Source organism: Mandrillus leucophaeus, unplaced genomic scaffold (genome assembly GCF_000951045.1).
Source record: "Mandrillus leucophaeus isolate KB7577 unplaced genomic scaffold, Mleu.le_1.0 Scaffold1188, whole genome shotgun sequence".
Taxonomy (NCBI): domain Eukaryota; kingdom Metazoa; phylum Chordata; class Mammalia; order Primates; family Cercopithecidae; genus Mandrillus; species Mandrillus leucophaeus.
In genome coordinates this window covers 291,509-309,181 of record NW_012100187.1, presented here as the reverse complement: position 1 = coordinate 309,181, position 17,673 = coordinate 291,509, and the positions used below count along the sequence as shown (strand labels likewise).

Here is a 17,673-nt window from a genome sequence, read left to right as displayed (position 1 = left end):
AAGGGAGTGCTCCCTCAAACCCATGCTGCACAGCTTGTGGTCCCAAAAGAGACCCCGTCCTTCCACTTGAGGAGAGTAGAGGGAAGGCCAAATAAGACTTTATCATGTATCTTGGATATTATTTCAGACATAGTAGAATAGGGAATTGGGCAGAGTCATGAGGTCCCCATTCCAGGCCCAAGTTCCCAAATGACATTTCAAGACAAACCCTGGGACAGAGGAAACCAACATCTGTGAAGGAAAGGATCCAGTCCTGGCAGGATCCACCATCTGCTGAGTAACGGGCCCTTGGGTCCTGAGTAACCAGCAGCATTACCCAGGTAGTACACCATAGGCCTTGAGTGAAACTCTGAGACTTGTCAGCTTCAGGTGAGACTCAGCACAGCCACAGCTGTGGATGCTATGAGGAGAGAATGCTTCTGCTTGAGAAAAGCAGAGGGAAAAGTAAAGGGATCTTTGTATTACACCTGAGGTATCATCTTGGCCAAAAAGAGGTAGAGCACCAAACAGACCCTTAGGGTCTCCAGTTCCAAGCCTTGGCTCTTGAACAGCATTTCTGGACAGGTGCTGGGCCAGAGGGAAGCTCACTCCCTGAGGAGTGAGTATCAGGCCAGGCAGCATTCACTGCAAGCTGACAGCAGAACACTTGGGCCTTCAGGGAATATCAGTGGTAGCCTGGCAGTGGGGGTAGTGGCCATGAGGTGAGGCTCCCTTGCCTACAAAAAAGGTATGGAAGAATGGAAAAGGCAGTGTCTCATGGTTTGAGTGCCAGTTCAACTGCAGTACAATAAAACACCAGGTAGATTTCTAAGGTATTTGATTTTAGTTCCTGGATCCCAGATGGCACATCTGGACCTGCCCTGGTCCTGTGGGAACTCACCACCCTAAAGGGAAGGACACAAGTCCGGCTGGCTTTGCTACCTGCTGATTGTAGAGCCACAGGGCCTTGAGAAAATATAGGCAATAGCCTGGCGTGGTTAGAGTGGGCCTTGGGCAAGACCCAATGCTGTGCTGGCTTCAGATCAGACCCAGCACAGTCCTAATGATGGTGACCAGAGGGGTGCTTGTGTCATCCACCCCCAGCTCCAGGCAGCTCCACGCAGAGAGACTTCATTTTGTTGGGAGAATGTAAAGAAAGAGGACAAGAGTCACTGCATGGGAATCCAGAGAATTCTTCCAGATCTTACAAGACCACCAAGATGATACCCCTAAGAGTCTGCGAAAACCCCAGCGTTACTGCCCTTGGGGTGCACCTAATGCAGATATGGCTTAGATCACAAAATCCCAGTTCTTTCAAATATCTGGAAAGCCTTCCCAGGAATGATGGATACAAACAAGTCTAGACTGCAAAGGCTGTAATAAATATCTAACTCTTCAGTGCCCAGACACAGATGAACATCCATAAGCATCACAACCATCTATGAAAACATGACCTCAGCAAATCAACTAAATAAGACACCCAGGGACCAATCCTAGAGAAACAGAGAAATGTGATCTTTCAGACAAAGAATTCATAATAGCTGTTTTGAGAAAACTCAAAGAAATTTAATATAATGAAAAGAAGAAATTCAGAATTCTATCACATACATTTAACGAAGCAATCGAAATAATTCAAAACAATGAATCAGAAGTTTTGGAGTTGAATAACACAACTGACATAGTGAATAAGACATCGTTTTTTATAAGCAGAATTGATCAAGCAGAAGAAAGAATTGGTGAGTTTAAAGAAAGGCTATTTGAAAATACACAGTTAGAGGAGAAAACACAAAAGAATAAAAAACAATGAAGTACACATATGAAGTCCAGAAAATAGCCACAAAAAGGGCAAATCTAAGAGTTACTAGCAATAAAGAAGAGGTAAAAGAAAGAGACAAGGGTAGAAAGAGCATCCAAAGAGATAGTAACGAAGAACATCCAAAACCTAGAGAAAGATGTGACTATCCCAGCACAAGAAAGTTATAGAACACCAAGCAGATTTAACCCAAAGAATACACTACCTCAGTGCATTTAATAATCAAACACCCAAAGGTCAAGGAAAATTAAAGGATCCTAAAAGCAGCAAGAGAAAATAAACAAATAACATATCTCAGAGCTCCAATGCATCTGACGATAATCTTGTCAGTGGAAATCTTACAGGCCAGGAAAAAGTGGCATAACATATTAAAGTTCTGAAGGAAAAAAACAAACAAACTTTTACCTTAGAATAGGATACATGGTAAAAATATCCTTCAAACATGAAGAAGAAATAAAGCCTTTACCAAACAAAGAAAAGCTGAGGGATTTCTTCAACACCAGACATGTCCTACAAGAAATGCTAAAGGGCATAGTACTTCAATCAGAAAGAAAAGAATGTCAATGAGCAACAAGGAATCACCTGAAGGTACGAACTTACTAGTAGTTACAAGTACACATAAAAACAGAATAGTAACTGTAATATGTATGTATAAGTACACATAAAAACAGAACTGTAACTGTAACTGGTGTGAAACTACTCTTATTCTAAGTAGAAAGACTAAATGATCAGCCAATCGAGAATAATAACGACGACAAATTTTCAAGACACAGACAGTAAAATAAAATATAAATAGAACAAAAAAAGTTAAAAAGCAGGGGATAAAGCTAAGGCGTACAGTTTTTATTAGTTTCCTTTTTGCTTGTTTGTTGGTTTGTCTATGCAAACAATGTTGTTATCAGTTTAAAATAATGGGTTATAAGATAGTAGGTACGAGCCTCATGTTAACTCGAAATAAAAAAATAGATACACAACAAGATCAAAACCAAGAAATTAAATCATTTCATCAGAGAAAATCATCTTCACTAAAAGCAAGACAGGAAGGAAGGAATAATGAAAGAAAATACCACAAAATAGCTGTAAACCTAATAAAAAATGGTAGAAGTAAGTCCTTACTTACCAATAATAACTTTGAATGTAAATGGACTAAACTCTCCAATAAAAACACATTGAGTGGCTGAATGGATTAAAAAAACAAAACAAAACAAAACAAAACAGTGAACCATTGCCTATAAGAAACACACTTCAGGCCAGGCATGGTGGCTCACACCTCTAATCCCAGCACTCTGGGAGGCCGAGGCAGGAGGATCACTTGAGGTCAGGAGTTCAAGACCTGCCTGGGCAACGTGGTGACACCCTGTCTCCACCAAAAAATACAAAAATTAACCGGGGATGGTGGCACATGTTTGTAGTTCCCATCTACTCAGGAGGCTGAGGCAGGAGAATCACTTGAACCCAGGAGAAGGCGGAGGTTACAGTGAGCCGAGATTTTGCCACTGCACTCCAGCCTGGACACCAAGTGAGACTCCACCTCAAATAAAGAAAATAAAAAGAAAAGAAAAAAAAGAAACATATTTCACCAAAAAAGCAAAACATAGACTGAAAATAAAAGAAGAGAAAAAAAAATATTCCATGCCAATTGAAGCCAAAAAAGAGCAGTAGTAGTTAGACGTATATAAGACAAAACAGATTTTAAGACAAAAACTATAGGAAGAGAAAACAGTCACTATATAATGATAAAGGGTTCAATTGATCAAAAGGATATAATAATTGTAAATATATATGGAACCAACAGTGGAGCTCCCAGATATATAAAGTAAATATTATTAGAGCTAAAGAGAGAGATAGACCCAGTACAATAATAGCTGGAGATTTCAAGACTCCACTTTCAACATTGGACAGATCTTCCAGACAGAAAATCAACAAAGAAATTTTGGACTTCATCTGTAGTATAGATCAGATAGACTTAATAGATATTTGCAGAAGATTTCATCCATTGAAGCTGCAGAATACACATTGCTCTCCTCTTCACATGGATCAGTCTCATATCTTAGGTCACCAGGCAAATCTTAAAATGTTCAAAAAAATTTTAATAATATCAAGCACTTACTCTGGCCACAATGGAATGAAACCAGTAATCAATAGCAAGAGGAATTTTGGAAACTATACAAACACATGGAAATCAAACAATATGCTCCTAAATGACCAGTGGGTCAAGGAAGAAATTAAGAAGAAAATTGAAACAAAAATTAAAATAAACAGTAACAGAAACACAACATACCATAACCTATGGGGTTCAGGGAAAACAGTACTAAGAGGGAAATTAATAGCTGTAAGTATCTACATAAAAAAGGAAGAAAAACTTCAAATAAACAATCTAATGATGCATCATAAAGAATTACAAAAGCAAGAGAAAACTCGAGCCAAAATGAGTAGAAGAAAAGAAATAATAAAGATCAGAGCAGAAGTAAATGAACACGAAAGGAATAAAATATACAAAATATCAACAAAAAGATTTTTTTGAAAAGATAAACAAAATTGACAAACCTTTAGCTAGACTAACAAAGAAAAAAGAGAGAAGACCAAAATAAATAAAATCATAGATTAAAAAGGATTAATTACAACTAATAATGCAGCAATTCAAAGGATCACTAGTGGCTACTACAGGCAACTATTTGCCAATGAGCTGGAAAATTTTGAATAGATAAAATCCTAGACACCTACAACCTGCAAACATTAATCCATGAAGAAATCTAGAATGAGAGCAGACCAATGACAAGTAACAAGATCAAAGCCATAAAAAAGTGTCTGCTAGTAAAGAAAAGCCCAGGACACAAGAGCTTCACTGCTGAATTCTACCAAAAGTTTAAAGAAGTAATGCCAAACCTACTGAATCCATTCTGAAAAACAGAAGACAGAATACTTTCAAACTCGTTATATGTGAGGTCAGTATTAGCCTGATAGCAAAACAAGACAGATACATCAAAAAAAAAGAAAACTGTAGGTAGGCCAATGTCACTGATAAATATTGATGCAAAAATCCTCAACAAAATAGTATCAAACTAATTCAATAACACACTAAAAAGATAATCCATCACGATGAAGTGGAATTTATTGCAGGGATGCAAGGATGGGTCAACATATGCAAGTCAATCAGTGGGATATGTCATATCAACAGAATGAATGACAAAAATAATATAATCATTTTAATTGATGCTGTAAAAGCATTTAATAAAATTAAGCATCCCTTCATGATAAAAATGCTCAAAAAACTGTGTATGGAAGGAATGTACCTGAACATTTAGAAAGCTCTATATGACAGATTCATAGCTAGTATCACACTGAATGGGTAAAAACTGAATGCCTTTCCTGTAAGATCTAGAATACAACAAGGATGCCCACTTTCATCACTGTTATTCAACATAGTACTGGAAGATCTAGCTAGAGCAATCAGACAAGAGAAAGAAATAAAGGTCATCCAAATTGGAGAAGAAGAAGTCAAATTATTCTTGTTTGCAGATGACATGACCTTATATTTGAAAAATCTAAAGATTCCACCAAAAACTATTAGAACAGATAAACAAATTCAGTAAAGTTGCCAGATACAGCCTACAAAAATCACTAGCATTTCTATATGCCAACAGTGAACCATCTGAAAAACAAATCAAGAGAGTAAACCCATTTAGAATAGTTACAAATAAAATAAAATACCTAGGAACTAATTTAACCAAATAATTGAAAGATCTCTGTAATGAAAACTACAAAACATTGATGCAGGAAATTGAAAAAGACAAGCAAGAAGTGAAAAAATATTTCATGTTCATGGATTTCAAGAATCAATATTGTGAAAATGTTCATACTACCCAAATCAATCTACATATTTAATGCAATTCCTATAAAAATACCTAGGATATTCTTCACAAAAATAGTAAAAACAACCCTAAAATGTATATGGAGCCACAAAAGACACAGAATAGCCAAAGCCATCCTAAGCAAAAAGAACAAAACGAGAGGAATCACATTACCTGACTTTAAGTTATACTACAGAGTTATAGCAACCAAAATAGCATGGTACAGACATAAAATCAGACAAAAATCGATGAGTAGAACAGAATGGAAAACCCAGATATAAATCCATGCAGCTATAGTGAATTCATTTTTGACACAGGTGTCAAGAGTCTACATTAGGAAAAGGAGTCTCTTCAATAAATGGTGCTGAGAAAACTGCATATTTGTAAACAGAAGAATGCAACCATGTACTACTATCTCTTGTTATATACAGAAATCAAATCAAAATGAAGTAACCACTTAAATATAAGACCTCAAACTATGAAACTACTAAAAGAAAACTTTGGGGAAACTCTCCAGAACATGTGACTGGACAAAGATTGTTTCAGTAATACCCCACAAGCACAGGCAAGCAGAGCAAAGATGGACAAAAAGGATCACAACAAGTTAGAAATATTCTCCACAGCAAACAGTAAACAAAGTGAAGATGCATCCCACAGAATTGGAGAATATATTTGCTAATTACCTATCTGACAAGGGATTTTATACAATTTTATACAATTTTATTCTAATATTATAAAATTAGAATATACAAGGATATATAACAATATAATAATGGCATAGAAAAAATCTAATAATCTGATTAAAAATGGGCAAAAGATCTGACTAGACATTTTTCAAAAGAAGGCATACGATTGGCCAACAGGTATATCAGAAGGTGCTCAACATCACTGATTAGAGAATTGCAAGTAAAAACTACAATGAGACTTCTCATCCCAGTTATAATGGTTTTTATCCAAAAGTCCAGCAATAATGAAACAGGAAAAGTTTCCTTATCCCCATTGCAGGGCATGCGATGAGGGCGTTGCTCACTTCTTAAGTGCCCCGCTTCTCAGACCTCTAGGGGAGCACACAGACTGTCAGTCTGTGGGGCTTTAAGCCCACAGCAGTGTCTAGGGGTGAATTATAGCTGAAGTCCCAGTGGACGTGTGTTACAGGGTTCTCTTTCAGTTTAGCTATCCATAGGCGGCTTGTGATAGTCAGCTCAATTAGACGCCTGCCTCATCGCAAGGATGGGGGCTTTCTGTATCCCAGGGTTCTTGCCTTGGTGTACTGGAAGAATTGGATTACACGAGGGCTTGGAGAATGAGTGCAAGGTTTTACTGAGTGGAAGTAGCTCTCACTAGATGGGAGAGCCAGAAGAGAGATGGTTTTCCCCTGGAGTCAGGCCACTCCACGCCTGGGCTCTCCTCCGACTGCCCCAACCAAACTCCACCTCATTCTCCTGGTCAATAGCTTGCTGGTGTGCCCGTGTGTGTCATGTGCTCTTCCACTGGAATGCTCCCCTCGATGTCCTCTCAATGTCCAGCCACTTGCGTCTTCTTCTGCAGATGTGTTTCTCTCCATGTCCAGCCGCTTGTGTGTCTGCCTGCTAGGGTCTTGGGGTTTTTATAGGCACAGGATGGGGGCATGGCAGGCCAGGGTGGTCTTGGGAAATGCAACATTTGGGCAGGAAAGCAGAAATGACTGTCCTCACCTAGGTCCGTGGGCACAGGCCCAGGAGTGGAGCCCTAGCAAGTGAGGATGTGGACAAAAGGGAACACTTGCATATTGTTGGTGGGAATGTAAATTAGTACAGCTGCTATGGAGAAGAGTTTGGAGGTTCCTCCAAAAACTACAAATAGAGCTATCATATGATCCAGCAATCCCATTGCTTGCTATATTCAGAAAAGAAAGGAAATCAGTATATCAAAGAGATAGCTGCACTCCCATGTTTATGGCAGCACTGTTGACTATAGTACATATACACAATGGAGTACTACTTGGCCATAAAAGAAAATGAGTTACAGTCATTTGCAGCACATGAACAAAAGTATAGGTCATTATGTTCAATGAAATAAGCCAGGCACAAAAGACAAACTGTATATTCTCATTATTTGTGGGGAAAATCAATACGATTGAATTCACGGAGATAGAGCATAGAGGGATGGTTACCAGAGGATGGAAAGGGTAGTGAGAGGGTGGGGAGAAAGTCGGGAGGGCTAATGGGTAGAAAAACATAGAAACAATGGGTAAGACCTAGTATTTGCCAGGGCAATGGGATGATAATAGTGAAAAAATAATTTAATTGAACATTTAAAGTAAATAAAAGGGTATAATTGGATTGTTTGTAACACATCAGATACATAATTGATGTAATGGATACCCCCATTTACCGTGTGGTAATTATTACGTATTTCATGCCTGTATCAAAATATCTCATGTAAGCCACAAAAATATACACCTATAATGTATTCCCCAAATTAAAAATTAAAATTTTAAAAGCCCTAAATTTATGTAGGGGCTCATCAATTAATCTAAATGCTACATTTATTATTTTCTGTGAAGTTGTTAAATTTTTTTGGTAAATTTATTTTAATTGATATTTTGGTATGATATAAGTTATATTTTGTTTACCATTTTTTTCATACTCTTTGCTCCTGGAAAAAAAGCAAGGTTCATTTTTGTATACTGATCTTTTATCTGACAAGCACGTGTACTGATTTATAGATTAGGGCGATTATCTTTAATTCTGATTTTTTTTCATAAACAGTCTAATAATCTGTTACTCATGGAAACACTATTTTCTACATTAACATCCTAACTGCTTTTATATCTGCTATATATTACATCACTGGCTACTACCTTTATTAGACAATTGAATAGAAATTTGTGATAGCAGGATTCTAGTTTGGTTACTAATCTCAAAGTAGAAGTTTCAAATTTTCACAGGTAAGTATAATATTTACCATCAAGAGTTAAATAAAATTTTACCTAGTTTGCTAACGTTATCACATTTTAAAAAACCTTTTATTTTAGGTTAATTTTAGCTGTATGGAAAAATTATTAAGATGGTACAAAAAGTTCCCAAATATTCCATATCATACCCACCATACACAGGACAAACTTAATTTGTCACTGACGATGCTAATTTGATCACCATGGCAATGTAGATTGTTTTTAGCTTTCTTCAGGGTACAGTCACATTATTTTTCCCCTGTGTCATACTGACATCCTGGGAAGGACAGGGCAACCCAGGACCAACCAGTAGTCAAATGAGGCTTCTGAGGGAAAACTGCAGAGACACTGCCCACAAAGAGGAGGATCCACAGAATCCAGCTTCCCCACTGCTGTCAGCCATGGGAGGCCCTGGGGCATTGTGGCCCACTGTGGTGTCCCCTGACTTCTTAGACGGTAGAAAGAAGAGAAGGCTGTGCTCAGGTGAGTCTCACTTCGGATCATGAGAGGGGAAGGGACTCAGGCCCTTTCAGGCATCCCCAGGATGACATAGAGGAAGGACTGGTGAGATATCCCTCCCAAGAAACAGAAGGACACACAAAATCAGCCCGTTTTCACCCCTGAGAGGCCTCGGGCAGGGCCCTCAGGCAGGGATGCTAGGGCTCTTCACTTCCTCTTGGTTTGGGGTCTCATGGAAACGGGAACCTTGATCTGAAGACCATGGTCTCTGGACAGCAGGGGAAGGGACTCTGAGGCCCTGTCAGGGATAATAATTGCAGGAAGACAGAGTCTTGTCCATGCCATTTCAGACACAGGGCACCAGAGCCCTACCATGGGCTTTGCAGGCCCTATGCCACTGTGGGTGGATGGGATTCTCCCTCTCTTCTACCTTGCTGGTCTCGGGGATGGGAGGGGCTTATTCGGAGGTGAAAGACTCAGATGCACAGAGGCAGGGAGCCCAGGCAGTTTCAGGCTGTGCCTCCCAGGAGGGCAGGAAGGGAACACCCATGACTGGTAGTGCCAACCTGTTCCTGTGCCTGCTGCCAGCTCTGGAGCAGCCCATCAGGGTCCCCAGATTTACAACTTTCTGACTTCCATTTTGGGAGTCAGCCAGAGGGGAGATTTTCTCTGAGGAGGGCAGCTTCTGTTAAACAGAGAGAGGAGCCCCTGGGAGGCCATACCCCACTGTGGATAGATGTGAGTCCACCTCTCTTGCACCTTGCAGGTCTCAGGGATGGGAGGTGCTTATTCGGGGGTGAAAGACTCAGATGCACAGGGTCAGGCATCCCAGGCAGTTTCAGGAGTCCAGGCACAGCCTCTCAGGAAGGCAGGAAGGGAACACCCATGACTGGTAGTGCCCCCTGTCCTGTCCCTGTGCCTGCTGCCAGCTCTGGAGGAGCCCATCAGGGTCCCCAGATGTACAACTTTCTAACTTCCATTTTGGAAGCCTGCCAGAGGGGAAGTTTTCTCTGAGGAGGGCAGTTTCAGTTAAGCAGAGAGAGGAGCCCCAGGACTGGCCACTCTACAAGAAGAGAACTCTGTGGAAGGACAGTGACCTCCCAACATGGAGGGGAGACCCAGATCACGCCCAGTCACAATCTGCTGTAACACCTGGAGAAAGGAGGTGACCGGGAGAGAGCAGGGAGGTGGGAAGAAAGAGGTGGGCAGGGGCGTGAGAAGGAAAAGGTGGAGGGGGACCATAAGGTAAGCAGGAAGGGCTGGAAGGAGGCAGGGAAGTGGGCAGGAAGAAGTGGGCCAGTCACGTGGAGGTGGATAGGAAGAAGTGGAAGGGGTTGGGGAAGTGGGCAGGAATGGGTGGAAGGGGGTGAAGAGGTGAGCCATAATGGGTGGAATGGGTAGGGAGGTGGGTAGGAAAGGGTGGGAAGGAGTGGGGAGATGGACAGGAACTGGTAGAAGGGGGCAGACGGTGAACAGTAATGGGTGCAATGGAGTAGGGACGTGGGCAAGAAAAAGTGGATGGAGGTGGAGAGGAGGGCAGGAAAGGGTGGAAAGAGGTGGAGAGGTGGGGGTGGATCCTCAGCAGAGAGGAGGCTCCCCTCCCTGATGCTGGGTGTATAGCACTCTACACCCAGGAGAATGGCTGACATCTAAAACACTGAAACATCAAATGTTGACATGCATGTTGACCAACAGGAACTTTCAGTCGTTGTTAGTGGGATAGACCTGGAGGACTCATGAAAGCATACTGCTAAATGAAAGAAGAAAATCTAAAAAGGCTTCCTAGCATACCACATTCTGGAACAGGCAAGGATGAATACACTAAAAACATTACTGGTTTCCAGGGGCTGAGGGTTGGGGTTGGGGCAAGGGGGATTGATTAATTAGGTGGAACACAGAGGAGCTCTAAGATGGTGAAACAATTCTGTGTGATAACACAATGATGAATACTTGCCATTACAGCCTTATCAAAATTTATAGTATCCTCAGTATTAAGAGTGTGTCCTGATGTAAACGATGGACTTAAGAATGAGGTATCAATACAGGTCCATCAGCTGTAGCAAACATGTCATAATAATACAAAATGTAAATAAAAAGATAGACTCTGTGCGTGTGTGTGTGCAGTAAACAGTGCAGGGCGGGTGGTGTAGACATGTAGGAACTCTAATTCTGATGAAGTTTTCTCTTTGTATTTTTGAATTAACAATGCTCTAAAAATGAAGTTTATTCATCTATAAAAAGATGCAAATGATTTGAATAGACACTTTACAAAAGGGAATATAGCAAACGAAAAAAGAAGCATATAAAAAGATGACCAATGTCATGTCATTAAGAAGATACAAACAAAAACCAAAGAAGGTTCCAATACATGCTTATGAGAATGGCTAAAACCTGAAAATCTAAAATACTAAATGTAAGAGAAGATATAGAATAACAGAATTTCTCATTCCTTGCTAGTTGTGATAAAAAATAGTACAGGCATACTTTTAAGTCAGTATTTTATGAAGCTAATCATATGACAAATTGGAAAAGTTAAAATTATAGGAACTGAAAACAGAAGAGAGTTGCTAGGAGCTTTGTAGAGTGCAGTGATTGACATCAAACGGGATGCACAGGAGAATTTTAGGCAGGTGGAACCGGTCAGTATGATACTTGATTTGCAGATATGGGACTCCATGCATTTTCCAAAATACATATAACTTCACATTCTAGTTAAATCTGATGTGTGTATTTAAAACTTTAATCACGTATTGTTTTTTTAAAGGGTCACGGGTTGCTGAAAAGACAGTGATTTTTGTTCAGGGACTAGAATAGGAAAAGAAGCAACAATAAGGAAGCCTTTAACACAGGCTATGGGAGAGATGATATTAACTTCACTCACAGCAGTAAAGTAGAAAAACTTGGAATGGAATTTAGAAGTTGAAGGAACAAATGTTGCTGTCTGGACAGAAGGAAGGAGTATAGGCTCTTTTAGAAGTAATACCTTGAGAAAGCCAGAGGGGCCTTCCCACCCCATTTCAGAGGGCAGTGGAGGCCTGCCTTAGGGCCAGGAGGCCCTATCCCACTGTGGGTGGATGTGATTCTACTTCTCTTCCACCTTGCAGGTCTCAGGGATGGGAGGGGCTTATTCGCAGGTGAAAGACTCAGATGCACAGAGACAGGGAGTCCAGGCCATTTCAGGAGTCCAGGCACAGCCTCTCAGGAGGGCAGGAAGGGAACACCCATGACCGGTAGTGCTCTCTGTCTTGTCCCTGTGCCTGCTGCCAACTCTGGAGGACCCCATCAGGGTCCCCAGATGTACAATTTTCTTACTTCCATTTTGGGAGTCAGCAGAAGGGGAGGCTGTCTCTGAGGAGGGCAGCTTCAGTTAAGCAGAGAGAGAAGTCCCAGAACTGGCCAGAAAACAAGAAGAGATGTGGAAGGACGGTGACCTCCCAACACGGAGGGGAGGTGCAGGCTGCACCAAGTCGCTCCCTGTTGACACCCCTGGAAAAAGGAGGGTGGGATGTCAAGGACTGGGGAGGTGGGAGTGAAAAGGTCCACAAGGTTTAGGGAGTGAGCAGGAAGGGTTGGAGGGCAGCTGGGATGTGGGAAGGAAGGGATGGAAAAGAAGCGGAGAGGCGGGGAGTGGTTCCTCCTCAGAGAGGAGGCCCCGCCCCACGCTAGCCCTGCTGTCAGTCCTGATCCTCGCCGGCAGGGTTCCCGGATGTGCTTTCCAGACGGCCATCTTGGGAATCTAAAGGATCGGAGGCATTTTGCAAGGAGATTCGAATCAAGTCAGCGGCCGGGAGTCTTAGACCTGGCCGGTCCACAAGGTGAGGGCCCTGAGGAAGAACTGAGGGACCTCCCACCATAGAGAGATGAAATCCCGGCCTGCACTGCCGCTGCAGTGGGACTGCTACGTCCCAGACAGGAAAATGCCCACAGAAGAAGGGAGGAGGTGCCGGCCCTGTAGGGAATAAATAGGAAGACATTGAGGAGGACTGGGGGAACCCCCATCTCAGAGGACAGATTCCCACCCTGCTCCTCGAGAATCAGCCCTCGTAGAACTCCCCTGCCAGCTCAGGCTGAGTGGCAGCCATCTCATTTCTGGGTGAGGGGTGGAGGGGAGGCAGTGGCCTTGTTTTGGGGGTCCCGTGGCAAGTCAGCATGGGGAGCTGCCTCTGGTTGGCAGAGGGAAGATTCCCAGGCCCTGCTGGCGATAAGACAGAAGACAGGAGTCACATGTGCATCAGAACGGACGTGAGGCCACCCAGACCGCCTCCATGGTAGAGTCCTGGGAGGTGGCTGCCACTGCACTACCTCCCACTGCTCTCAGGGATGTGGAGGTTGTTAGGAGGTTTTGCCTTAGGCCAGCAGAGTGGTGGGGGCTTGACCCTCTCTGAGAAGCTGTGAGGTTTCCAATTAAATTCTAAGGGGGCCATGCAGTCCAGAACTATGGGGCTCTGGGATTCTGGCCAGCCCCAGCTGTCAGCCCTGGGAGGCCCAAGACTCTACTTGTAGTCTTTAGCCTGAGGGGCTCCGTCACTTCCTCTTGCAGGTGCTCCAGGAACCAGCAGTTGAAGACCTGGGTGTGAGGGACACATACATCCTAAAAGCACCACAGCAGAGGAGGCCCAGGCACTGCCAGGAGTCAAGGTGAGTGCACAGCGTGACTCTGTACCAAGGGCCCTACCCCCACAAACAGAGCAGACCCGGCAGCACCCGGCCGTACCCATCTACTGTTATTCCTGGGGTCTCAGGCTCTGCCTGCCAGCTGTGCCCTGAGGTGTGTTCCCACATCCTCCTACAGGTTGCCAGCAGACAAACTCCCTAGGAAGACAGGAGACCTGTGAGGCCCTAGAGCACCACCTTAAGAGAAGAAGAGCTCTAAGTTGGCCTTTGTCAGAGCCATCATGGGTGAGTTTCTCAGCTGAGGCCATTCACACTGTCATTCTCTTCCACAGGCCTGTTGGATCTCATCATCCATATCCCTGTTGATACCTTTACCTGCTGCGCCTGAAGAAGTCGTTATGCCTCCCACTCCGGGCGTTCCATTCCACAACGTTGACGACGACTCTCCGGCCTCCGTTGAGTCAGAGGACTGGGTAGATGCACAGGATCCCACAGATGAGGAAGAGGAGGAAGCCTCCTCCATTTCCTCTTCCACTTTCTACTTAGTATTTTCCCCTTCTTCCTTCTCCTCATCCTCTTCTCTGATTCTTGGTGGTCCTGAGGAGGAGGTGCCATCTGATGTGATACCAAGTCTTCCCGAGAGCACTCCCAGTAGTCCTCCACAGAGTCCTCCACAGGGTCCTTCCCAGAGTCCTCTGAGCTCCTGTTGCTCCTCTTTTTCATGGAGCTCATTCAGTGAAGAGTCCAGCAGCCAAAAAGAGGAGGATACAAGTACCTGTCAGGGCCTGCCAGACAGTGAGTCCTCTTTCACACATACACTAGATGAAAAGGTGGCCGAGTTAGTGGCGTTCCTGCTCCTCAGGTACAAAGCAGAGGAGCCTGTAACAGAGGCAGAGATGCTGATGATTGCCATCAAGTACAAAGACTACTTTCCTGTGATACTCAAGAGAGCCCGTGAGTTCATGGAGCTTCTTTTTGGCCTTGCCCTGATAGAAGTGGGCCCTGACCACTTTTCTGTGTTTGCAAACACAGTAGACCTCACTGATGAGGGTAGTGATGACGAGGGCATGCCGGAGAACAGCCTCCTGATTATTATTCTGAGTGTGATCTTCATAAAGGGCAGCTTTGCCTCTGAGGAGGTCATCTGGGAAGTGCTGAATGCAATAGGGGTGTATGCTGGGAGGGAGCACTTCATCTATGGGGAGCCCAGGGAGCTCCTCACTAAAGTTTGGGTGCAGGAGCAATACCTGGAGTGTCGGGAGGTGCCAAACAGTTCTCCTCCATATTATGAATTCCTGTGGGGTCCGAGAGCCCATTCAGAAAGCATCAAGAGTAAAGTACTAGAGTTTTTAGCCAAGCTGAACAACACTGTCCCTAGTTCCTTTCCATCCTGGTACAAGGATGCTTTGAAAGATGTGGAAGAGAGAGCCCAGGCCATGACTGATACCACAGATGATGCCACTGTCATGGCCACTGAAAGCCTCAGTGTCATGTCCAGCAACCTCCCCTTTTCTGAGTGAAGTCTAGGATAGTTTCTTCGCTCTGTGTTTGAACAAGGCAGTTTAGGTTCTAGGTAGTGGAGGGCCAGGTGGGGCTCGAGGAACATAATGTTCTTTGCATTTCTGTCCCATATGGGTGATGTGGAGATTTACCTGTTTTTCAGTACTTTTTGAATGCTTTTCCTTTGAATAGCAGGTAGTTAGCTTCAGAGCATTAATTTATGAATATTGGTCACACATGTATTGCTGTTTATCTAGTTTAAGAGTAACAGTTTGATATTTTGTTTAAAAAAAATGGAAATACCTTCTTCCTTATTTTGTGATCAGTAACAGGGTAGTGTGGTATTGTAATAGGCTTTTTGTTTGTTTGTTTGTTTTTTACAATACGCAGTAACTCAGCAGTTAAATAGTGGGACAACGTGAAGGATGGTCAATATTTTCATTTCCTTGTTCTGCTTATTCTTTTGTTCTTGAAAATTAAAGATATATACCTGGCTTTGCTTAGCTTGTTGAAGAAAGTAGCAGAAATTAAATCTTAATAAAAGAAAGCCCCACTGACTCCTTTATTTGCTGAGCATTCTTTCAGTATTTGCTTGTGGAAGTCACTGTTAGTAGTGGGGAAGCTAATGAAAGCATGACTTATCTCTATCCATAAAACAGTAGAGTCTAGGAGCAGAAGCCATATCAAGAAGGTGGTAAGATGTTCTCTACAATCTAAAGAACAAGTTAAAAAGGGGCTGGGGAGGTGAGACTCCAGATGCAAGCCTTCAAGTGTAAAGGTCTTGAGCTAAGGCAGCTTGGGGCTTTGGAAAACTGCAGTTGCTTTTCTGAGGGCTGGTAGTTACAAAGCTGGGTGGTGGCTGGGACCAGACTCTCGGAGGGTGAGGGAAGAGCCTGGAATGGGAAATTGCTCTGAGCAGTTGCTTCTGGGTGGAGGATGAAGCAGAGAGGAGTCTCCACATGGGGAAGTAATGGAAGGTGTCCTGTGGCTCTGTCACTGGTGAGTTTGAACACAGTGCAAGAACCAGGTGATTGATATCCATCATCTGCAAGGGTTTCCTGAGAAATGTAGTGATAATCCCTTGAAGTGGTGCCCAGAAGCCTCTAGGCTGACTCACTTACCTGGCGTGGGAGAGCCAGAGCCTACTCCATGGAAAGGCCATTTAATTAGGTGATTTTGAATCTAATGTGGGCAACTCCAAGCAAGGGCTAGATTTTTAGTGGAGGATACATAAAACTAGTGCTTTGGATGGATGAGCATTGGGGAAGGCGAAAAGGAGTTGGTCCTTGACTCAAATTCCAGGATCATTGAGTCGCATTCCACTTGGGGAATTCTCTACTTACCCAAATTATACAATATATCATTTTGGAAAGAGAATGGACTGAGTTTCATTTATGAAGCCGGATTTTTGGTTGAGTTGGTACTCCATGACATATTCAGCTACATATGCTCTGAGATGTTTTAGATCAGAAAACAAGAGTGAAATTTTTCATAAAAGACAGTGGTAGCCTTGGGGTTATAATTACATTGGTAACTGCCATTTGTTAAAATTCCAATATATGCTTGGCACTGTGCCAGGTGTTTTACTCACATTATAAACATCCAGCAATTCTACAAGACAGGGCTTATGAAACCCCTTTTACAGATGAAGAACCTGAGGCGCGTAGTCCTTGATAAATTCAGTAAGATCACATGGTTACAAAGTGACAGGGCTGGCACTTGAGCCTTGCTCTGAATTCATCTTGACTCATGCTGTCCCTCTCTTCCCAGCCTCAGGAAGGCCTTTGCCTTTTAAGCTACTTCTCTGCACACTTGCTATAATCTCTCAGATGACATCAAGATGAACCCTGTGGCCAAGGTATTCAGGTAGGCTGGGAGAAGAATGGTGACAATGAGAATAAATACAATTTGGGGATCATGCTGGGCTTAGTTTACCTGCTCCTATTCTGAGCCCTAGGTTTCTAGAGAGCTGACTCTGTCCAGGTGCCAGCAGTTCTGTCCAGCCTCAGCACTTTCCCAGTTTACAGCACCCTCCTTCTTGTCTCTCCTGTGTGCTCTCCTGAGCAACTCCGGAACCTGTCCTGCTGACCAGCTCGTCCCTACAATCTCTCTGTGAAGGCTGTGCCCTGCTTCCAGTGTAACAGCCCAGAATCAGCAGTCCTTCCCCTGACATAGACGCCTCCTCATCCCCACAGAAGTTCCCTGACTGATCCATCCATACCCCCGGCTCCTGTGCGATAACAGCAATTCGATGTAAATTTTCAGTTTGGATAGTGACAATTCCCTATCTATCCTGGGCATCTTCAACACACTCTCAAAATACTCCTACATAGGGTGGTGAGTAGAATCTGATTTGCCACATAATATACTGGTTCTAGGCATGTAATCCTAGGGTAAGAGAGTTTTTGATATCCTAATATTTGATATTTGTATTAGGATTTTAATATATGATATTTGTAGTAACATTGTTTGAAACAGGCCACTGAAGAGATACACAGATTAATGAGCTATACTGTGTGGTC

General features: G+C 43.1%; 1 protein-coding gene across 1 annotated transcript; it reads left to right on the top strand.

Annotated features, from left to right (window-relative positions):
• The first annotated feature begins 13,576 nt into the window (after positions 1–13,576).
• Positions 13,577–15,708, top strand: LOC105528894 (melanoma-associated antigen C2). The gene is made up of 2 exons (XM_011965864.1): positions 13,577–13,675; positions 13,984–15,708. Exon 2 carries the CDS (start codon positions 14,050–14,052, stop codon positions 15,169–15,171), a length of 1,122 nt encoding a protein of 373 aa, XP_011821254.1. The 5' UTR covers positions 13,577–13,675; positions 13,984–14,049; the 3' UTR covers positions 15,172–15,708.
• The last annotated feature ends 1,965 nt before the right edge of the window (positions 15,709–17,673 follow it).